General features: G+C 54.3%; 1 protein-coding gene across 1 annotated transcript; it reads right to left on the bottom strand.

Annotated features, from left to right (window-relative positions):
* Nucleotides 1–12,827: 12,827 nt before the first annotated feature.
* LOC104068689 (general transcription and DNA repair factor IIH helicase subunit XPD) lies at nucleotides 12,828–23,570 on the bottom strand. Its single transcript, XM_054052960.1, has 23 exons — nucleotides 23,439–23,570; nucleotides 22,929–23,028; nucleotides 22,770–22,847; nucleotides 22,630–22,692; nucleotides 21,942–22,055; nucleotides 21,752–21,868; nucleotides 20,922–21,038; nucleotides 20,389–20,512; nucleotides 19,753–19,849; nucleotides 19,371–19,504; nucleotides 18,794–18,962; nucleotides 18,204–18,322; nucleotides 17,623–17,692; nucleotides 17,475–17,544; nucleotides 16,923–17,024; nucleotides 16,772–16,835; nucleotides 16,576–16,697; nucleotides 16,365–16,457; nucleotides 15,907–15,979; nucleotides 15,711–15,781; nucleotides 14,961–15,104; nucleotides 14,533–14,676; nucleotides 12,828–13,467 (listed from the first exon to the last, which is right to left on the bottom strand). The coding sequence occupies exons 1-23, from the start codon at nucleotides 23,441–23,443 to the stop codon at nucleotides 13,375–13,377; spliced, it is 2,283 nt and encodes a 760-aa protein (XP_053908935.1). The 5' UTR covers nucleotides 23,444–23,570; the 3' UTR covers nucleotides 12,828–13,374.
* Nucleotides 23,571–23,904: the final 334 nt, after the last annotated feature.

Here is a 23,904-nt window from a genome sequence, read left to right as displayed (position 1 = left end):
CTAGAGGCGATGCATCATCCCACATGGAATGAAGAACAGCAACAAATTGTCCCATAACCAGAAATTCTAGGCAAAAGCAAAGCCCACAGAACAAAATAAAAAGAAAGCAAACTATTAAAATATCTCGTCCCATCCAACACCCAATAAAAAATTACAGACCTTAAAAGAAAAGCAGACACCTCTGTAAACAAAACAAATGTACTTACAGCTGTATATGCTGCTTAGTCTAGACTAGCCCCAAACTGTTACCTCGAATAGCAGCCTCTACTTCTCTAAAAAAGAAATAAAGCAACAACAAAAAAAAAAAAACAAAAAAACCAAAAAAACAACCAATCAACCAAACAAAAACCTTACCAAAAAAGCTTAACCTACCCCAAAGCTGCAATGAATTGAAAGAGCAGGAGAGCACCGATCTTAAGGAAGACCAGAAGCTGAATGACTCCCTAGTGGAAGGCCTGTGGCTTATATACCCCTGGGCCTCCACACCCACCACCTGGGAATAGGGTGTGGCAAACCCCTCAAAGGCATAAATAGAGCCTGGGGAGCAGCTGTGTTTTATTAACTTTACCTTACATTCACAGCAAGAAAAGCACTGAATGCAAAAAAGGAACTTTACTGGAAATAAGGGTATTTGCTCTTTTACTTGCTCTTTCACATCCCCCCCTCCCCCCGGCTTCCCTGTACGTCTCTTCTTTTATTTTTCTCTTCTGTTTTCTCTCCCTTTTCAGTTTTCTGTCTCTGTCCTACGGCCATAATTCTTTTTTCCTTTACCATCTTTGTCCCAGTCTATAGCCTTCTCTTTTTCCCCACAATTTCGTGGGCTTTATCCCTGGAGTACTTTCTTTTTCTGTGCCTGCAAGTGCCTTCCTTTCTCTCTTTCCATCCTTCTCTTTTTCTCCCTATCCCTTTGTATTCCTCACTATTGCTAATCTAGTTTTTCCTTTCATTCTGTGTCTTGACAGTCCCTTTTTCTGCTCCTCTTTCTATTTCTGATCTTTTTTGCTAATCACTGTGCTTTTTTATAATCCTTTTTCTGCAGGGCTCCTAATTGCTCTCATTTTCTTTAATCCAGTCCCTCGTGGCTCTCAAACACATGCTCCTTCTCCGTACTACTAACTCTAACCCTTAACCCTAATGACTCTAACCCAAACCCTAACCCTAACCCTAATGGCCGTGCCCTAACCCTAAACCTCTAACCCTAATGACCCTAACCCTAACATTAACCTAACCCTTACCCTAACCCCTAACAGCCCTAAACCTAATGGCCCTAACCCTAATTTTGGTGGGCGGGGCCAACGCAAAAGACATATGTCTGGTCACGTGGTGGGCGGGGCCCATCAGATGCGGACTTCCGGTCACATGGTAGGCGGGGAATGACATTAGGGGCGGACTTCTGGTCACGCGGTGCGCGGCAATGACGTTAGGGGCATATTTCCAGTCACGTGGTGGGCGGAGCAGATGGTAAAGACGTACTTCTGTTCACGCAGTGGGCGGGGCACACCCAAAGGCATACTTCCGGTCACGCGGTGGGCGGGACAGACGTCAAATATGTACTTCCAGTCACGCGGTGGGGCGGGGTTGACGTCAGGGTCATGGTTCCAGTTACACGGGGGTGGGTCGATGTAAGGGAAAGGGCTCAAGTTATGCAGGGGGCAGGGTCTACATAAGGGGTGGGCTTCTGGTTGACGTCAGAGTCTACATAAGGGGTTGTGGTCCACATCAGGGCCGTGGTCGACATAGATGCATGGTTCTGGTTATGTGGGGGGGTGGTCCCAGATACGGGGGGGGGTGGTTGACATAATGGGCGTGGTTATGGTTGTGCAGGGGGCACAGTCGATGTAGGGGGTGTGGTTCCAGTTACAGGGGCCATGGTATACGTACGCGGTAGGGTTTGCGCTACGGAGGGGGCAGGGTCGATGTAAGGGACAGGGTTCTGGTTATGCGGGGGCACGGTCGACGTCAGGGATGTTGCTCCGCTTATGCGGGAGCATGGTCGATGCAAGGGGCATTGTTCCATTTACATGGGGCCATGGTCGACCCGAGGGGCGTTGTTCCATTTACGTGGGGCTGTGGTTGTTTTTGTGTGGTGGATGGCTCCCGGGGGCAGGGACGACGCGGTGGGAGGGGATGGTGTCCGTGGGTGGTGATGGTGTCTGGGGGAGGGGGTGGCCTAGTTCTAGTTCTAGTTCTGTTGGAGAATGGATGCAGGAATGGTTAAATGAGCAAGGCCATGGATCTATGGAGAAGCTGTGCGAGACTCCTATAACATAGAGGCCACTTGACATAAGCGCAGATTTACCAGCTGCAATGGGAATGTACCAGGGGAGTATTGAAACATGCTGATAAGGGAGTAGGTAATGGTCAGGCTGACCTAGAAAGGATGCAGGATGAACATAACGTAAGGAAGCAGGAATGTACCATGGGCCCCCAGCTGCAACTGCAAGCAGGAGGGAATAAGATTAAATGAATGCAATAGTAACCAATGATTGTTTTACAAATGTATAACCAAACCAATCAAGTTTAGGGAATGACTAAGTAGAATGTAGTGAAAGATATACAAACTGCAACTGTAATCAATAAAGTCGAAGCTTGCTTTATCACTCATATTGAGTTGTCCGCTTGCTTCCCTCGCCCGTCGCAAATGGTGCCCGAACAGGGACCCCCAATCCCTGTTTCCACCGGACGGTGAGCTCGGCGAAGCACTGGTAAGCAGCGACCGGGGGGCGGAAGATCGGTGACACTGTATCAGTATTTACGATCCGTGCCTGAACCCGGATAACAAAAGAGGGGGTTCGCCGGCCGAGTAAGAAGACTACCAGAAGACGCACAGAGTGAAAGGCTGCATCTTATGTGACTGCATAAGGAAAGAAGGTCACAGAAAAGTGTGCAATGGAAAGAGAGGTAGCATTTGAAATTTTACAACGCTTTTTAGAAAAGCGGGGAGTAGGTCCGATTAAGGACTTAATAGACGAGTGGAGAAATTATGGAGATTGTTTGTAAAAGTCGGGAAAAGCGCCGGGATACAGCGACTGGAAGGCGAAGATTAAGAGCTTATGATTTCTTTAGGGATCGTCGCACTCTAGTCCGAATGCCTGAATCGTCAAAAAGGGATCCGCCGCCCGACATCGTAAGGCTTTGGAGAGATAAGACAGAACAGGGCTACACGTAAGACTTCATAAATTTATAAGGGTTTTTTTTTTCTCTGACCAGAAATGGATAGAGAAGTGGCTATGAAATATTACAAAGCTTCTTAGAGAAGCGAGGACTTGACTCACAATATCTCAAACAACTCGCGGGCCTCATTGCCTTAGGAAAAACTAAGGGATGTTTTAAGGATCCGAATGAGATATTTGAGGAAAGTGAATGGCGCAAATTTGGGAACATCCTGTGGGAGGCACTTATAGATGATGATAAAACTGCAAAGAAACTAACGAAAGCTTGGAGAGAGATTACAAATTGTATAAAACGTTACAAGGTAGAAAAACAGTTCAATGTTGAAATCCAACACCAGAAAATAATAGCGAGGAATCAGAGGAGGAAGAAGATGGCACGAAAATGCTGTAACAACCAAGGACTGTTACCTGTTAAACAATTGATACAAACCTTATTTTGTGATATATGTGCATGTTTTGAGTGTTGTGTGTGTTCGGTGCTGTGTGTAGTTTAAATATTCATACCATCATGCTGTTCTTATTGACCGGTCATAAACAATGTTGTATAGGTATATTAATCCAGCTCAAAAGACTGGTTCCGTCTATGTGTATGCGTGTGTGTGTTTAAAGTGCTTTAAACGTTTGTAAGACTTGCAAATTGGGTTTTGATTATATTGAGCCTCTGTTTTGATTAATCTTTAAAATGCAACTCTGAAACCTTTCAATCTCAAACGTCCGCTAAGCCGGCAAACAGGTAGATTTACCTGGGACCTTTGAAGTGAAAGGCTGCAGAGGACAAGATTTTAAAATACATAGAAAAAAAATAGAAAAAAGAAAGAAAATATGAAATACAGAAAGAAAAACAGAAAAGAAAACGGAAAAAGAAAAAATAGAAAAATAGAAAAAAAAAAAGGAAAAAAACCCCAGCCCTGTGGCTGTGTGTCTGAGTTCCATCCCCCCCATCTCCTCCCTCTTACTCCTGTAAGGATTTTTGTTTTGTTTCAGCCTGGGAGTTTCTATCTCTCTCATAACAGTTTATGAAGAACACTCTGCATTTCAGTGTCCCTTATCAGATCAGCAGCTGCTGGGTCCCAGTGCAGACAACCGTAAAGGGAATTTTAGCAGATACTAATGAAGACATGATTTAAGAGTCCAAAAGGAGTATCCTCTGAGAGTAAAAAACTGCAAAGGAATAGAAAAGTTAATGCATTTGCAGCCTTGAGAATTCCCATATAGGTAAAAACAGACAAAAGAAGCCAGGGGTAAACCGTTAACATTAAAGAACCAAGGAAACCAGCAACCCAGCATGCAGCGGAGACGTGGGACAACAGTAAATGCTCCTGCTTGGATCTTCTTCACAGCCTCCTCAGTAATAAGAGATTGAAAAGCACACAAGGTTTCGCTCCAAGCTTTTGATCCTATTGGTAACGGTTTAAGTGCTTTGGTCAGTGGGTCATTTGAGTGTCACTTTGCAAAGTCTTTTTGTGTAACCTGGTGTTATTAATTCTGATTTTACTGGACAAATACAAGCTATGGTTTATATTCCTTTCCCACCTGTGTATATCACCCAAAGCAGTTGTGTTACTCAATTAATACCATTTCAAAGATTGTATTAGAGAAAATAGGCCTTCAAGTCGCACCTGGAAAAAATTCAAACCTAGAAATATTTTGAGTGGAAAATTTTGAATGCCACAATTGAACCTCAGCAAGCCAAATTGCAAATAGTAGTTAAAACAATTTACAAAAGCTAAACCTTATTTGTGTATAACTAATGCAGAATTAAGTCCATTATTTGATATTCTTAAGGGAGGACACGGCTTTAACAGCACCCCGAGTGATGCACAACAAACTTTGGGCGGAATTGAAAAAGCCATTTCTCAGAAAAAAGCCCATAAACGACTTGATGGTCATCCAATATGTATGTTTTTGTTATTCTGTGTCAGGCATTTGCTGATCATAGACTTAAAGGACTGTTTCTTCACTATTCAGTTACATCCTAATGACACTCAAGGCTTTGCATTCACTTTACCCACAATCAATAGGGAAGGATCTGATTTACGCTTTGAGTGGACAGTATTGCCGCAGGGCATGAAAAATAGTCCCACTTTGTGTCAGTTGTTTGTGGATAATGCTTTAAGAGAAATAAGGCATGCATGGCCACAAACCATGATCTATCACTATATGGACGATATTCTTTTTGCACAGAACCAGCCATTTACCACTCAACAAGAGAAATATTTGGATAGCAATGGAAAAAATTCAACGTTCCCCTGTTTGGAAATATCTAAGACAGGTTGCCACGGCAGTGATATTGCCTGGGGCAGCAGCTAGAAAAGCATTGAGGCTAGCCGAACAGCTAGGGTGTTGGGCCAAAGACGAGCTAAACAAGACATCTGACGTATTGGATATGCTTACAACGGATGTGTAAAGTGTAAATCATGCAGTTCTGCAAAATAGAGCTGCTATAGATTTCTTGCTCTTAGCACAAGGGCATGGGTGTGAGGAATTTGAAGGTATGTGTTGCATGAACCTGTCCGACCACTCCACATCCATCCATGCTAAAATAAAGGAACGACAACAAGGTCTTCACCAACTTGCACAAGAGAAAGGATGGGAAATAGACAGTTGACTACAGTCTATCTTTGGGTCCCTTTCCCTCTGGCTTTTATCAGTAATCAAAGAAGCTTTGCGCTGGTTTGGGCTCATATTATTGCTTGTAGTTGTATGTAAAATAGGTTACAATTGTATTATGCGCAATATCATGAAAAATCAGAATGCATTGCTTGATCCTGAAAGGCTCTTGGAATTCTCTACAGGCTTCCTGGGGATCCTGAAAGGCTCCTGGGAGTCTCTTCAAAGCCCCTGGGGATCCTGAAAGGCTCCTGGGAATCTCTACAGGGCTCCTGGGGACCCCGACAGGCTCCTCGGGCTCCTAAATGGCTCCTGGGGGTTCTGAAAGGCTCCTGGGAGTCTCTGTAGGGCTCCTGTGTATCCTGAAGGGCTCCTGGGAGTCTCTACAGGGCTCCTGGGGATCCTGAAAAGATCCTGGGGATGTCTACAAGGCTCCTGGGGGTCTCTGCAGGTCTCCTCGTGATTCTCAAAGGCTCCTGGGAATATCTACAGGGCTCCTTGGGACCCTGAAAGGCTCCTAGGGCTCTGTACAGGGCTCCTGGGAGTCTCTGCAGGGCTCCTGGGGCACTCTACAGGTCTTCTGGGGCTCCTGAAAGGCTCCTGGGAGTCTCTGCATGGTTCCTGGGTATCCTGAAAGTCTCCTGGGAGTCTCAAGAGGGCTCCTGGGGAGCCTGAAAGGCTCCTCGGGCTCCTGAATGGCTCCTGGGGGTTCTGAAAGGCTCCCGGGACTCTCCGCAGGGCTCCTGTGTATCCTGAAGGGCACCTGGGAGTCTCTGCAGGACTCTTGTGGATCCTGAAAGGCTCCTGGGGGTCTCTGAAGGGCTCTGGGGGATCCTGAGTAGATTCTGAGGATCTCTACAGGGCGCCTGGGGATCCTGAAAGGCTCCTGTGGCTCTGCACAGCGCTCCTTGGTATCCTGAGAGGCTTGTGGGGCACTCTACAGGGCTCCTGGTTATCCTGGAAGGCTCCTGGGGCTCTGCACAGCCCTCCTTGGTATCCTGAGAGGCTTGTGGGGCACTCTACAGGGATCCTTGGTATCCTGAGAGGCTCCTGGGGCACTCTACAGGGATCCTTGGTATCCTGAGAGGCTTGTGGGGCACTCTACAGGGCTCCTGGTGCACTCTACAGGGATCCTTGGTATCCTGAGAGGCTCCTGGTGCACTCTACAGGGATCCTTGGTATCCTGAGAGGCTTGTGGGGCACTCTACAGGGATCCTTGGTATCCTGAGAGGCTTGTGGGGCACTCTACAGGGCTCCTGGTTATCCTGGAAGGCTCCTGGGGCTCTCTACGGGTCTTCTGGGGCTCCTGAAAGGCTCCTAGGAGTCTCTGCAGAGTTCCTGTGTATCCTGAAAGGCTCCAGGAGATCTCTACAGGGCTTCTGGGGATCCTGAAAGGATCCTGGGAGTCTCTGCGGGGCTCCTGGTGGTCCTGAAAGACTCCTAGAGGTCTCTGAAGAGTTCCTGGGGACCCTCAAACATTCCTGGGGCTCTCTGCAGGGCTCCTGTGTATCCTGAAAGGCTCCTGGGAGTCTCCTCAGGGTTCCTGGGGATTCTGAAAGGCTCCTGGGTGTCTCTACAGGGCTCCTGGGGACCCTGAAAGGCTCCTGGGGGTTCTGAAAGGTTCCCGGGAGTCTCTGCAGGGCTCCTGTGTATCCTGGAGGGCTCCTGGTAGTCTCTGCAGGGCTCTTGTAGATTCTGAAAGGCTTCTGGGAGTATCCACAGGGTTCCTAGGGATCCTGAAAGGCTCCTGGGAGTCTCTGCAGGGCTCCTGGGGATCCTGAAAGGCTCCTGGGAGTCTCTGCAGGGCTCCTGGGGATCCTGGAAGGCTCCTGGTGGTCTCTAAAGGACTCCTGGGTACCCTGAAGGGTTCCTAGTAATCCTCAAAGGCTCCTGGGGTTCTCTACAAGGTTCCTGGGGCTCCTGAAAGTCTCCTGGGTGTGTCTACAGGGCTCCTGGAGATCCTGAAAGGGTCCTAGACATCTCTGCAGAGTTCCTGGTGATCCCGAAAAGGTTCCTAGAAGTCTCTGCAGGGTTCCTGGGGACCCTGAAAGGCTCCTGGGGCTCTCTACGGGTTCCTGGAAATCATGAAAGGCTCCTGGAGTCTCTGCAGGGCTCCTTGGGATCCTGAATGGCTCCTGGGACTCTCTGCAGGGCTCCTGGTAGTCCCTACAGGGCTCCTGGGGATCCTGAAAGAACTTCTGGGGCTCTCTACAGGGCTTCTGAAGACACTGAAAAGTTCCTGGGGATTCTTAAATGCTCCTGGGAGTCTCTGCAGGATTCCTAGAGATCATGAAAGGGTGTAGACACCTAGGGGTGTCTAAAATGCTGCTGGGGACCCTGAAAGGCTCCTGAGGGACTCTACAGGGCTCCTGGTTATCCTAAAAGGCTCCTGGGAGTCTCTGCAGGGTTGCTGGGTATCCTGAAAGGCTCCTGGGAGTCTGCAGGGTTCCTGGGGACTCTGAAAAGCTCCTGGCAGTCTCTACAGGGCTCCTGCGGATCCTGAAATGATCCTGGGAGTCTCTACGGGGCTCCTGGGGATTCTGAAAGGCTCCTGGGTTTCTCTACTGGGCTTCTGGTGGTCCTGAAAAGATCCTGGGTATCACTACATGGCTCCTAGGTATCCTGAAAGGTTCCTGGGGCTCTGTACAGGGCTCTTGGGGATCCTGAAAGGCTGCTGGGGATTCAGCAAGGCTCCTGGGAGTCTCTGCAGGTCTCCTCGCGATCCTGAAAGGCTCCTGGGAATATCTACAGGGCTCCTTGGGACCCGGAAAGGCTCCTGGGGCTCTGTACAGGGCTTCTAGGTATCCTGAAAGGCTCCTGAATGTCTCTACAGGGCTCCTGGGGACCCTGAAAGGCTCCTCGGGCTCCTGAATGGCTCCCGGGAGTCTCTGCAGGGCTCCTGTGTATCCTGAAGGGCACCTGGGAGTCTCTGCAGGGCTCTTGTGGATCCTGAATGGTTCCTGGATATCTCTGCAGGGTTCCTGGGACCTTGAAAGGCTCCTAGGGGTCTCTACAGGGCTCCTGTGGATCCTAAAAGGCTCCTGGGAGTCTCTGCAGGTCTCCTCGCGATCCTGAAAGGCTCCTGGGAATATCTACATGGTTCCTTGGGACCCGGAAAGGCTCCTGGGAGTCCCTACAGGCTTCCTGGGGATCCTGAAATGGTCCTGGGCATCTCAGCAGGGCTTCTGGGGACCCTGAAAGGCTCATGAGGACCCCGAAAGGCTCCTGGAATTCTCTACAGGCTTCCTGGTAGTCTCTTCAAAGCCCCTGGGGATCCTGAAAGGCTCCTAGGGGTGTCTACAGCCCCCCCGGGGACCCTGAAAGGCTCCTGGGCATCTCTACAGGGCATCTGGAGATCCTGAAAGGCTCCTGGCATTCTCTATGGGGCTCCTGGGGAACCTGAAAGGCTCCTGGGATTCTCTGCAGAATTCCTGGGCATACTGAAAGGTTTCTAGGAATCTCTACAGTGATCCTGGTGACCCTGAAATTGCCCTGGGAGTCTCCACAGGGATCCTGGGGATCCTAAAATGCTTCTGAGAGTCTCTGCACGGTCTTTGGGGATCCTGAAAAGTCTCCTGGGAATCTCTACAGGGCTCCTGTGGCTCTGCACAGCACTCCTGGGTATCTTGAGAGGCTCCTAGGGCTCTCTACCGGGCTCCTGGGGATCCTGAAAGGCTCCTGGGGGTCTCTACACGGTCCCTAGGAATACTGAAAGGCTCCTAGAGATCTCTGCAGGGCTCCTAGGAATATTGAAAGGCTCCTGGGGCTCTCTACAGGGCTCCTGGGGATACTGAATTTCTCCCGCGGGTCTCTCTCCAAGCAGCTCCTGATCCTGAAAGGATCCTCAGGCTCTCTACAGGGCTCCTGGGGATCCTGAAGGGCTCCTGGGGCAATCTACAGGGCTCCTGGAGATCCTGAAATGCTACGGGGGTCTCTGCAGGGCTCCCGGGGGTCCTGAAAAGATCCTGGTGGTCTCTACAGGGCTCCTGGGAATACTGAAAAGCTCCTGGGTGTCTCTGCAGTGCTCCTGGGGATCCTGAAAATATGCTGGTGGTCTCTGCAGGGCTCCTGGGACTCCTGAAATGCTCCTGCAGGACTCTACAGGGCTCCTCGGGATCCTGAATAGCTCCTGGGGATCTCTGCTGGGCTGAACACTTCCTACCATACATAGTTTTAGCCAATGTATAGGAACAGCTTTTTCTTTCTGCTCTTGAGAAAGCACCATATAAACAGTAGATAACGCAGCATCAACCAAATCATCCTGATTTACGTGGTTACAGTTTCCCTAAAAAACCTGACAGATGCGTGCAATAGGATTTCCACATACAAACACCACACTTATCCAGACCCTGTAATTCCATTATTCGTTAGCTTTTCTAATAACTCGCCTGGCACAGTTGTCACAGCCTCACTGGGGAAGTTTACTGGCTCTTCGCTAGGAAGTGCTTTTAAACTGCTCTCATATTTACCTCCCTGGAGTCCACAGGTGCTGATGTAGATTAAGTAAAAAAAAATTCTTAGTAATACAGGCAAGTTAACAGTTTCCTTGGGTATTTCTTAAAACAATTCTGGGCATACATAATTTTCAACTGCTTATGACACAAAACCCAAATTAAACAAACCAGCTCTAGGAAAACCAGTAACAGCTATTGCTAAAACTTCATTGGAAACCTCATTTAGGCCAAGCTTAAGTCCTTTTGTGCCTCAATATATTCCTACCTCTAATGATAAAACAAGAACAAAGAAAGACAAGACATCATTGACCGCAAATGTTTGTGGTAACATTTCTCTGAAGTTGCCACATTCCAAACCAATTTTGCTCTAAGACTAAAATAAGCAAACCCACAACCAAAATCATTACCTGAAACTCACAGAAGAAACGATGCTCGAAGGCTCAAATGCACCACGAAGAAAAGCACACGACTGTTGGAAACCCAGCAAAGAAAGGAAAGCTTCTGTGGCCCCTAATTTCACTTCAGGCTCTGGCGACAGGTGAGACTCATCTCTTAATCAAAAGGTCTTTTAAAGGGCAAACTCTTCACCTGTACCTAATTGCTGACCACAGGCTTAACAAACCCAACTATTACCTTCAGAGGTTTTTGAACAAGACCCACCCTTTTAATAGCCAAACCAGCATCCCACTTAGGATGGGTAATAAGAAATTACTCCTAAATATAAAATGGTGGTGGTTTACTGAATGTTCAATGGATGACAGCCAGGCTTGATTTAAATTATATAAAATTATCTATGTTATTGAGCCACTAAATGTTAATTATCCTTGTTAAAAACCTGTACGGATTAAAAGATTCCTCCCGTGTTCCGGCCACTGAGATACAGTGCTTTGAAGTATATCGATAACAGTTACATCCCATATGCTTTATGTAAGCGTATTCCCATCTACCACTTAGATAGAATTGAACTTTTATTAAACTTCTTCGATCCACCTCAGGCAGTAGCAAATTCACAGAGACCCTTCGAAAGGCCACCAGACCTATCTAGAGCCCCCCAGTACCCATCTGGGGCCCTCAGCAGCCCTGTAGGGACCCTCTAGAGCCCCACAGGACTGTTCATAAAGGCTTGTGGTGATAGGATGAGGGGGAATGGCTATAAACTGGAGAGGGGCAGATTTAGACTGGACATTAGGAGGAATTTCTTCGCTATGAGCACGGGGAGGCACTGGAACAAGTTGTCCAGAGAAGCTGTGGCTGACCCATCCTTTTCAGTGCCTTCTAGGTCCCATCTAGGATCTCCAGGACCCCTCGAGACCTCCCTAACACCCCTTTAGTGTCTTCTAGGACTCATCAAACACTCTCTGGACCCCTCTAGAGTGGCCTGGGAACCCTTTAGTGTCTCCTAGAACCCATCTAAGCCCCTCTGGACCCCTCTAGAGCCCCTTGGGACTCAATTAAAGCCTGCCTGGACCCATCTAGGACCTCTAGGACCCTTCTAGAGGCCCTTGGGACCCCTTCAAGGCCTTCCGGGATCGCTCTAGGATACCCGGGACCCCTCTAGAGCCCTCTGGGACTACTTTAATGCCTTCTAGGACCCACCTAAGACATCCAGGGCCCCTCTAGAGCACCCTGAGACCTATTTAGTACTATCTAGGACCCATCTAAGATCCTCTGAATCCCTCTAGATCCCCCTGGGACCAATTTAAGGGCTTCCACGAGCCCTCTGGAGAGGGAGCCCAAACTGGGACTGAGGGACCCCAAACTGGAAGGAGGAGGGACTGGGAGGAGGGGAGGTAACTGGGAGGAGGGAGGGGGAGGGGGAGAGAAGGACTCGGAGGGGAGGGGAGACTGGAAGGAGGAGGAGGCGACTAGGGAGGGAGGGGGAACTGCGGGGAGGGAAGGGGAACTGGGGAGGGAAGGAGTCCAAACTGGGACTGGGAACCTCAAACTGGGACTGGGGGACACCAAACTGGGAAGGACTGGACTGGGGGGACCAGTTCCATTCCCAGTGTGCTCAGTGCCATTCCCAGTATAACCACTTCCATTTCAAGTGTCCCCAGTACCAGTGTAACCAGTTCCATTCCCAGTGTGCTAGTTCCATTCCCAGTATAACCAGTTCCATTCCCAGTGTGCCCAGCTCCACTTCCAGTATAACCAGTTCCATTTCCAGTGTGCCCAGTTCCATTCTCAGCAGCTCCTACAGGTCCAATGGGGCCCTCAGACCCCTTTAGGGCCCCCCAAGACCCCTATGGGGCCCCCCAAGATCCATTTAGGGCCCGCCAGGACCCCTTTAGGGACCCCCACGACTCCTTTAAGACCCCTCAAGACCCTTCTAGAGCCCCCCGAGACCCTTTTAGGGACCCCCAGGACTCCTTAGGGACTCCCAAAGTCCTCCTTAGAGACCCCCAGGAACCTTTAAGAGACCCCCAGGAACCTTTAAGAGACCCCCCAGGAACCTTTAAGAGACCCCCCAGGACATTTCTAGGAACCCTTTAGAGCCCACCAGGACCCATCTTGGGATACCACGGACCCCTAAGTGGGGTTCCCTATGAAATGGGGGGTTCCCTACGGTCCCCAGCAGCGATTCAGGGGGTGCAGAAACACAGCAGGGAACAAGCCGGGGGTCCCCGTTTATTGGGGGAAGGGAAGTACAAAAAAATAGGGAATTGCAGCAAATCCTGCTCCAAACTGGGGGGATCCATATCCTGCTCCAAATCAGGGGGATCTGGATCTTGCTCTGAATCAGAGGGATCTGGATCCTGCCCTAAATCAGGGGGATCCGGATCCTGCTCCAAATCAGGGGGATTACGACCCTGTTCCGAGCTAGATGGGGCATCCAGATCCTGCTCTGAATTGGGTGGATCCAGATCCTGCTCTGAATCAAGGGGAGCCCAGCCCTGTTCCAAGTGAGCTGGGGGATCTGTGTCCTGCTCCAAATTGGGGGGGATCCAGATCCCGCTCTAAATCTGGGGGATCTGGATCCTGCTCCGAATTGTGTGGATCCCCCCCGATTGGCGTGTGTGAAGGGGATCTGGTTTCCCGAGGAGGATGAAGCTCCGATCCAGGAGTTGGAGGAGGGGGATCCGTTTGCTTTGGTGACAGAGGAGGATCCCAACAGGGATCCGGGATCCGCTGCCGGCTCAGACCTGTTGGGCAATCCGCTCGATCCGCTCCCGCACCTCATCTGACTGCAGCTGCTCCAGAGTCAGCAGCGACAGCCCCAGTTGGTCCTCCTGCAACAATGAGGGATCCACTAGGATTGACTGGGACCCCCCCCACACCCCCTCCAGGAATTGGGATGGGATTCCCCTCCCAAACTCGGGATCTGCTCTGGAGATGGGATCAACCCCCCTAGAGCCCCTCAGGACCCCCAGGATCATTTGGGGGACCCCCACGACCCTTCGAAGACCCCTCTAGAACTCCCCAGGACCCCCAAGACACCCTTAGGGACCCCCAGGACCCCTCTAATGACCCCCTGGATCACTTGGGGCCCCTCAGGACCCTTCTAAGACCCCTCTAGAGCCTCTCAGGACCCCTCTAGGACCCTCAGGATCATTTGAGGGACCCCCAAGACCTCTCAGGACCCACTTAGGGACCCCCTTAGGAACCCCAAGATCATTTGAGGGGCCCCCAAGATCCCCCTACAGCCCCCTGGGACGCCTCAGGACGCCCCCTTAGGGATGCCCAAGATCTCTCTCGTGACCCCCGGGATCATTTGAGGGACCCCGATGACCCTTCTAAGATCCCTCTAGAGCCCCTCAGGACCCCTCAGAACCCCCATGACCCCTCTAGGACCCCCAGGATCATCTGAGGGACCCCCAAGACCCCTCTAGTGACCCCCTGGATCATTTGGGGGGCCCCAGGACCCTTCTAAGATCCCTCTAGAGCCCCTCAGGACCCCCAGGACCCCTCTAGGACCCTCAGGATCATTTCAGGGTCCCCCCAGCACCCTTCTAGAGCCCCCCAGGACCCCTCTAGTGACCCCCTGGATCATTTGAGGGATCTCCAAGACCCCTCAGGACCCCCAGAACCCCTCTAGTGACCCCCTGGATCATTTGGGGGCCTCCAGGACACCTCAGGACCCCCAGGATCCCTCTAGTGACCCCCAGGATCATTTGAGGGACTCCCAGGACCCCTCAGGACCCCTCTAGTGACCCCCAGGATCATCTGAGAGCCCCCCAGGACCGCCGTAGGGACCCCCAAGACCTCTCTAGTGACCCCCGGGATCATTTGAGGGCCCCCCAGGACCCCCCTTCCCTCATCTCTGTCGCTGGATCCCGGGATGTGGGATCCATTACCTGCCGGAACGGCTGAGCCATTTGGCGCAGGAAGAACTTGGCGACCTGTACAGCCTCGTCCACCGTCAGGTTGAGGTTGGAATCTGTCAGGTGATCCTGGATCCAGCGCGGCAGCTTCCCACGCTTGTCGGCGCGGGCAAAGCGCTGCGGGGATCCCCGGAGATGCTGCAATCCACATGGAACCCCCCGATCCCTGCCCAGCCCCATCCTGGATTCCGGGCGATCCCCCAGACCCCCAAATTCCAGATCACAGGAGCCATTGGGACCCCCAATCCCCATCCTGGATCCCAGGGGATCCCCCAGACCCCCAAATCCCATATCCCGGGATCTTTTGGGCTCCCTCAGACCCCCAAATCCCATATCCTGGGATCTTTTGGGCTCCCCCAGACCTCCAAATCCCATATCCCGGGATCCACCATGGGTCGCACCTTGTCAGCGAAGACCATGAGGCCGTAGTCAGCTTTTCCACGCAGCGCCCGCCCCACACATTGTGCCGCGTGGCGCATTGCATCAAACGCCAGGAAGTCGTTCTCTCGGATCTGGAACTGATCCCGCAGGAACTGCAGCCGCGCCTGTAGCCACGACGGAGAGATGGGGCAGCTGTGGGGCAACCCACAGAGACACTGCGTCCCCACGGAGCTGCTGGAGCCCCACAGATCCCCTTAGATCCCTTTGTGCCCCAAGGATCCCCATAGATCCTTTTGTGCCCCACAGATCCCCTGGGCATCCCATGGATCCACAGATCCCGTGGAGCCCCACAGATCCCTTTGAATCCCTTTGTGCCCCACAGATCCCCTGGGGTCCCACAAATCCTCATGGATCCCCTGGATCCCCCTGGATCCCCACAGATCCCTTCGTGCCCCACTGATCCCCACATATCCACTGGTGCCCCACAGATCCCCATGGACCCCCTGGGGCCCCACTCATCCCCACAGATCCACTGGTGCCCCATAGCACCCTATGGATCCCTTTGTGCCCCATGGATCCCCTGGTGCCCCACGGATCTCCACGGACCCCTTTGTGCCCCACAGATCCCCATTGACCCCTTCGTGCCCCACAGATCCTCTGAGGCCCCATGGATCCCCACTGACCCCTTTGTGCCCCACAGATCCCAACGGATCCCTTTGTGCCCCACAGATCCCCCTCTCCTTCCCCTGTGCCCCACGGCTGCGCCACACCTTCAGGATGCGGCTCTGGGTGTAGACGTAGGGAACCCCAAACATGATGACAGCACGGCCATAGTGGTGAACTGGGGGCGACAGATGGACAGACGGACACGGGGACAGGGGGACAGACACGGGGACAGGAACAGAGACTCAGCATCCCCTCTGTCCCCATCTGTCCCCCTGTCCCCATGTTGATCTGTCCCCTCACCGAAGTCGATGCCCTCAGACACTTTCCCTCGGGCCACAGACAGAAGGACAGCGCCGCGACCGTTCTCACACGCCTGCAGGGGGACAGCCACACCCTCTACCAGTGCCTTCCAGTGCCCCTCCCAGTGTGCCCCCCAGTGCTGGGGACACCCATCCCAGTGCCCCCCAGTGCCTCCCAGTGCCCCCCAGTGCTGGGGATTCCCATCCCAGTGCCTCCCAATGCTTCCCTGTGCCTCCCAGTGCTGGGGTTCCTATCCCAGTGACTCCCAGTCCTGGGGACACCCATCCTAGTGCTCCCAAGTGCCCCCCAGTGCAGGAGACACCCATCCCAGTGCCCCCCAGTGCTGGGGATTCCCATCCCAGTGCCTCCCAGTCCTGGGGACACGCCCCCCAGTGCCACCCAGCGCTGGGGATTCCCATCCCAGTGCCCCCCAGTGCTCCCAGTGCCCCCCCCCACACCTCCTGGTACTTCTCGAGGGCAACGCTGGTCTCAGCGCCATCCTGAGTCTCGATGAAGATCAGTTTGTTGCGCTGGATGTTCTCCAGGATCCCCTGTGGAGCACGATGTGGAGCACGGGACGACTGGGGCAGGGGGGATGTGGGGCAGGGGACGACGTGGGGCAGGGGGAACAGTGCAGTGGCCATGGGTCACCATGGGGCAGGGACTCACCTGCTGGTACCAGGCGGCCACAGTGGCTTCAAGGTGGCCGTAACTGGTGAAGAAGGCAACGAGGCCATCGGGGACAACGGCCGCCAGTGCCACCAGCAGCGCCCCGAGGTTCCGCACAACAGCTGGGGACGAGGAGACATTGGGGGACACTGGGGATATTCGGGACATTGGGGGACAAGTCCATCTGTTCCCTCACCGATGTCCTCGCGGGTCTCATATTTGGAGCTAATGGCCACTTGGTCGTTGCCGCGACTCACAATCTGTGGGCAGGGGACACAGTGACAATGGGGTCCCTGTGTGTGTGTGAACCCCTTTGGTGACACTGGGGTGTCCCCCTGTCCCCTCACCATGGGACAGAGGCAGGTCCGGGCCAGCGTCATGGTGAACGTTGCCATGGTAACAGGGCGGAAATCCAGGATTTTGGGGTACATGTCCAGCGGGGAGAGAGTCTGGGGGGGAAAAGGGGACACTGGGGACACTGGGGAGGACAAGGCGGGGGGGACAAGGGGGACATTGGGGGGGCACAAGGGGATATTGGCAACATGAGGGGGGCACAAAGGGGACATTGGGAACATTGTGGGGACATGGGAGGGCACAAGGGGGACACTGCGGGGACATGGGGGGCACAAGAGGGATATTGGGAACTTTGGGGGGACGTAGGGGGCAAAAAGGGGACATTGGGAGAACATGGTGGGGCACAAGGGGGATACTGGGGACACAGGGGGACAAGGAGGGGGACACGGAACACTGCGGACACTGGGCATGACAAGGAGGATATCAGCGGGACACAAGAAGGATATTGGGGACATTGGGGGGGCACTGGGGGGACATAGAGGGCACAAGAGGGACATTGTGGGGGGCACAAGGGGGATATTGGGAATACGGAGCAGGAGCCGCACCCCTGAAGTGATGATGACGGACTGGAAGCGCTCGAAGACGGGTTTGATGGCGATGGAGGCGTCCATACAGCTGTGACGAGGACACCTGCGTCACCGGGGACCCCCGTGGCCCCACCATGGCCCCAGGGTCCCCCCCCAGCCCCCCCACCTGAAGTGCAGGACAGGGTTCGCGACACTCGGGTTTCGCTCATCAAAGGGTTCAATGATGATGGTGAAACCTGAGGAGGGGGGGAAGAAATGTGGGGGGTGGACAACAGGGACACAGGGACACAGGGACCCCCCCCCCTCGCCCCCCCCCAGAACACCCCCCTCACTGTAAAAGCTGATAAGGGGATCCTGTACCCCACCCCCTCATTGTAAGAGTTGATAAGGGGATCCTGTGCTCCCCCCTCAGTGTAAGAGCTGATAAGAGGGATCCTGTGCCGCCCCACCGTCAGAGCTGATAAGAGGATCCTGTGTGGCCCCCCCCACTGTAAGAGCTGATAAGGGCATCCTGTGCCCACCCCCTTACTGTAAGAGCTGATAAGGGCATCCTGTGACCCGCCTCCCTCACTGTAAGAGCTGATAAGGGCATCCTGTGCTTCCCTCAATTTAAGAGCTGATAAGGGGATCCTGTGCCCCCCCTCTCACTGTAAAAGCTGATAAGGGGACCCCATGCGCCACCCCCCCCCCCGGCTCCAGGAGCTGATGGGGGGGGTCTTGTGCCCTGCCCCACCCCAGAGCCCCCACCTCGGCTGTAGGAGCTGACAAGGGTGGCGAAGGTCGTGAGGAGCGCGAGAGGGGTGAAGTCGGCGATGGTTGCAATCTCCAACGTCCGCAGGAGCGACTGCAGCCGCTCAGCACAGAACCTGCGGGGGGGGCAAAACGGGAGGGTCATGGGGGGCAGAGAGTCTGGGCGGAGGGGGCAGAGATATGAGGGGAGAAGAGATATGGGGGGGGAAAGGGGAGGCAGAGAGTCGTGGGAGCAGAGATGTGGGGGGAAAAGGGGAGGCAGAGAGTCAGGGGCAGCAGAGATATGGGGGGAGAAGGGGATGAGAACAGAACCTGGGGGGAAAGGGGGAGAAAGGGAGGGTTCGGGGGGATCACAGAGTCTGAGGAGGCAAAGAGGGGGGCAGAGACATGGGGACACCCACAGAGTCGGGGGGGGTCAGGGACATAGGGGGAAGGGGGGTGGGGGGGGTGGCGCCGGGGGTTCCAGGACTATGGGGAGGTCCCAGATGTAGGGGGGGTCCAATCCCTGGGGATGGGGAAACAGGACAAAGAATTGGTGGAACAAGACAAAGGGTGGGACACAGGACAAAAAGGGGGGCTCCCCTCACCGTAAGGGCTTGCGGTCGATGCAGACACGCTCGTAGAGGTCCTTGAGGAAGGCAGGAGGGCTCTCCTGAACCACGCGTGGCCCCCGCACTCTTGCCCGCAGATATGCCAACAGCCGCCGCAGGAACCCCACAAAGTGCTCGGCCGTACGGATACTGCCCGGAATGGACTCTGGGGAGGCAAAAAGAGTGAGGGGGACCTGAAAAAAGCCCCCCTTGGGGTAAAAGGGGGGGCAAAGGGACCCCAAAATCCCACCAGGAACCAAAGAACTCCCCCAATCAGGGACCACACAAAGTGATCGGATGGTTGGATGCTGCCCAGAATGGGCTCTGGGGGGAAAAAAGGGTGAGGGGGTCCCCAAAATATCCCCCTTGGATACGCTTGTGACCCCCTCAAAGAGCTCAGGACCCCCCCCATAGAGCTCAGAACTCCCCCGAAAGTGCTCAGAACGCTCCCAAATAGATCAGAACCCCCCAAAAGGTCTCATGGCCCCCTCAAAGGGCTCAGAATCCCCCCAAAAGGGCTCAGGGCCATCCCAAAGGGGCTCAGGACACCCCCAAAAGAGCCAGTGCCCCCCACCTTGCAGGATGGCATCGGGCAGGACGGGGTTGGCAAGGAAGAGGTCGGTGTCGCGCGCAGCGCCCGTCTGGCGCAGCCCCTCCAGCAGCCGCTGGTACTCCTCCCGCAGCCGCTGCGCGTCCGTCTCCTTCAGCCTGAGGGGGGGCAGCACTCCCAGTGCTCCCAGTGCCCCAGCACCAGGGCTCCCAGTTTCCCCTAGATCCCCATTCCCAGTTCCCCCAGAGCCCCAGCACCAGTGCTCCCAGTTCCCCCTAGATCCCCATTCCCAGTTCCCCCAGAGCCCCATTTCCAGTGCTTCCAGTTCCCCCTGGCTCCCCGTTCCCAGTACCCCCTGGCTCCCCACTCCCAGTGCTCCCAGTTCCCTCCATTCCCAGTACGTCACCGCTGGATGTTGGTGTGCAGCGTGTTCAGAGCGCTGTGGCAGCGGTCGAGCGTTCGGCGCGTCAGCGTCACCCCCATCGCATCGATGCACACTGTGTCTGCGCCACCACCACACCAGAGCCCACACGGGATGAAACACGGGACAACACGGGATAACACAGGACAACACAGAACAACAAACAGAATAACATGGGACGACACGGGACAACAAGCACAGGATAACACAGGACAGCAAACGCAGGATTACACAGGACAATACGGGATAATGTGGGACAACACGGGACAAACAGGATAACAGAACAACACAGGACAACAAACGCAGGATAACATGGGACAACAGGACAACAAACGCAGGATAACACAAGACAACATGGAATAAAAAAAGTGTCGAGATCATGAGATATTGAGGTCATGGGATAATGGGATGTTGGGATGATAGGATAATGGGGGGCTCAGGATCATGGGATAACATGGTATCAGGATCATGGAATAATAACATGTCAGGATCATGGGATCATGGGATAACATAGTACCAGGTTCATGGGGAAATGGGGTATTGGGATCACGGCAAAATGGGGTGTTGGGATCAAAGGGTCACAGGGTGTCGGGATCATGGGGTGTCGGGGCAACCTCTGACCGATGTTATGGGCCTCATCGAACACGACGACGGATTTGCGGGCGAGTTCCTTGGAGACAAGGTCAGCGATCTTGGGATCCAGCAGGTAATGGTAGCTGTAAACCACGACGTTGGCGTGCAGGATCTGCCGGAGAGCAGGGATCCCGCCAGAATCCACCCATGGCACGGAGATCCCCATGGAATCCACCCGGGGGGGCGGGGGGGACGACGGAAGATCCCAAGATCCCAATGGAATTCATCCATGGGGAGATTCTGGGGGGGAGATCGCAATGGAATCCACCCATGGGAGGGAGATCACAATGGAATCCATCCATGGGAGGGAGATCCCAATGGAATTCACCCCTGAGGGTGTCCCGGGAGGGAGATCATGATGGAAACCTCCCATGGGAGGGAGAGCCCAATGGAATCCATCCATGGGAGAGGAGGATCCCGATGGAATCCATCCCTGGGGACATCCTGGGAGGGAGATCCCACCCCAGAGCAGATTCCAGGGCCACTCTCTCCTCCAGAGCAGATCCTGGATCCCACCGTACTGAGTATCGGGCGAGGAAGTAGGGGCACCAGCCCGTGCGGCGCCCGAAGGCTCTGAGGTCGTCGAGGTTGTAGACACCGAACGGGATTGGCTCCTCACGCCCGTGGGTGTCGAAATCCTGCCAGAGAGCCCGGAGCCATCCCAACCGGATTAACGAGATCAAGGGGAGCTCGCTGGGACTAGGGGATCCCTGGGTGCCCACTGGGATTAAGGAGATCCCGCTGGGATTAAGGGGATCCCTGGGTGCCCACTGGGATTAAGGGGATCCCTTGTGCCTGCTGGGATTAATGGGATCCCACTGGGATTAATGGTATGCCTGAATGCCTCCTAGGATTAATGGGATCCCTGAGTGCCTGCTAGGATTAATGGGAACACACTGGGATTAATGGGATCCCTGAGTGCCTGCTGGCATTAAGGGGATCCCACTGGGATTAATGGGATCCCTGGGTGCATGCTGGGATTAATGGGAACCCACAGGGATTAATGGGAATCCTGGGTGCCCACTGGGATTAATGGGAACCCACTGGGATTAAGGGGAACCCTGGGTGCCCGCTGGGATTAATAGGATCCCACTGGGATTAAGGGGAACCCACTGGGATTAAGGGGAACCCTGGGTGCCCGCTGGGATTAATGGATCCTGCTAAGATTAATGGGATCGCTGAGTGCCTGCTGGGAATAATGGGATCCATGGGTACCCACTGGGATTAATGGGATCCCACTGGGATTAAGGGGACCCCCTGAGTGCCCGCTGAGATTAATGGGATCCCACTGGGATTAATGGGATCCCTCTAGGATTACTGGGATCCTGCTGGGATCCCGGGAATCACTCACCTCGTAGAAGCGGCAGCCGGGGATGCTGGGGTCGTGCTGGCGCTGGGCACGCACGTAGGACGCCGTGAGGCTGAGGCAGCGCCCATCCACCTCTTTGCCAAACCGCAGGGACGACACCTGCGCCAAAGCCAGTGTCACTGCGGGGACTTGATCCCCACCAGATCCTCCCACCGGATCCCCCCGGAGGTACCTCGGGGTGGATGCAGAGGTTCTTGCGGGAGCTCAGCGCCAATCCCAGGAACGGGATCTTCTCGCCCAACTCCTTCTCGTAGAAATCTAGAAGCTTCCGGAGCTCCTCCACCACCTGCGGGGAACGTGGCACTCAGTGGATCCTCTGGGAACCACCGCGACACCACGGAATCTCTCGGGATCTGCTATAGGGGGGAATCTCTTTCCTGGGACGTCCCCATGGGTGGATTCCATTGGGATCTCCTTCCCAGGATGTCCCCATGGGTGGATTCCATTGGGATCTCCTTCCCAGGATGTCCCCATGGACAGATTCCATCAGGATCTCCCTCCCCCATGGATGGATTCCATGAGGATCTCCCTCCCCCATGGATGGATTCAATGAGGATCTCCCTCCCCCGTGGATGGATTCAATGAGGATCTCCCTCCCCCGTGGATGGATTCAATCAGGATCTCCCTCCCCCGTGGATGGATTCAATGAGGATCTCCCTCCCCCGTGGATGGATTCCATCGGGAACTCCTTCCCTCTTGGATGGATTCCATCGGGAACTCCTTCCCTCTTGGATGGATTCCATTGGGAACTCCCTCCCATGGGTGGATTCCATCGGGATCTCCCTCCTGGGACATCCCCAAGGATGGATTCCATTGGGATCTCCTCTCCATGGATGGACCCCACCAGGATGTCCTCTCACCTTCTCAATCTCTGGAACAGTTCGTGAGCAGTAGATGAGTTTGGTGACATCGAGCGGCCGCGCCTGCAACAAACGGGGACATCGCTGCCATCCTCCGGGATCTGGTGGGATCCGCCAGGATCTACTCACCACCCACTCACCCGTTGGTATGCGACGATGAGGGACAACAGTGACACTGTCTTCCCGGTCCCTGATGGCATCTCCAGGACACCATGGCCCTATAGGAGCATTGGCGTCACCCAGCGGGGTTGGGTGGATCCCAAAGGATCTCAAACTGATCCCAATGGATCCCATCTTACCTTCGCATCCAGGGTCCGCTTGAGCTCCTGCATATAGGAGAACTGCTCGGGGTAGATGTAGTCATAGGGAAAGACGACAAGAAGACCATCAATGTTGAGCCTATGGAGAGGACAATACCCGACGGATCCATTGGATTCCTTTGCCCAAACCCACTTCTCCTCCTCACTCGGGTCCTTTTGGCCCCACAGGACCTCAGGAGGTTCTCCAGCACCACTTCTGCCCCTCACTCGGGTCCTTTTGGCCCCGTAGGACCTCAGAAGGTTCTCCAGCACCACTTCTGCCCCTCACTCGGGTCCTTTTGGCCCCGTAGGACCTCAGGAGGTTCTCCAGCCCCACTTCTCACCCTCATTCGGGTCCTTTTGACCCCGTAGGACCTCAGGAGGTTCTCCAGCCCCACTTCTCCCCCTCATCCAGGTCCTTTTGGCCCCGTGGAACCCTCTGGATCCCGCCTCCCCCCTCAGGATGCTCCGTTTTCCCGCTTTTTCCCCCCCCCCCCCCCATCTCCTCACTTCATGGCCGCTGTGCCCCACTCTCCGCTCCGCGCGACTCCGCTCCCTCCGCTCAGTCCCCAACGCGGTCCTCCTCCGTTTAGCCACGCCCACGCCCACACGGCACCGCGCGTTCACGTGACCACATCCCCCGTCTGAGGCGATCACGCCCACTTATACAGTTCATTCATTTGTGGCCACGCCCCCTCGTCGTGATCACGCCCACATCGGCGTCGCGCGCTCGTCTGACCACGCCCCTTCGGACTGGCCATGCCCACATAGGGCTAGCGCTGCCCCACTTCTGCCCCATAGCAACTCAAGATGCCACACAGGGACCCGAGCTGACCCATAGCTGCGCCACAGACACCCCATAGTGCTCTGACCCATCCCATAGCTCCTCTAGCCCCGCCCCCTCGATCAGGCCACGCCCACTTTGACGCTACATTATCTGACCACGCCCCTCCCACTGCCCACGCCCACATCGCCT

Source organism: Cuculus canorus, chromosome 37 (genome assembly GCF_017976375.1).
Source record: "Cuculus canorus isolate bCucCan1 chromosome 37, bCucCan1.pri, whole genome shotgun sequence".
Classification (NCBI taxonomy): domain Eukaryota; kingdom Metazoa; phylum Chordata; class Aves; order Cuculiformes; family Cuculidae; genus Cuculus; species Cuculus canorus.
The sequence above is the reverse complement of the archived record's forward strand: the minus strand, read 5'-3'. Positions and strand labels throughout refer to the sequence as shown.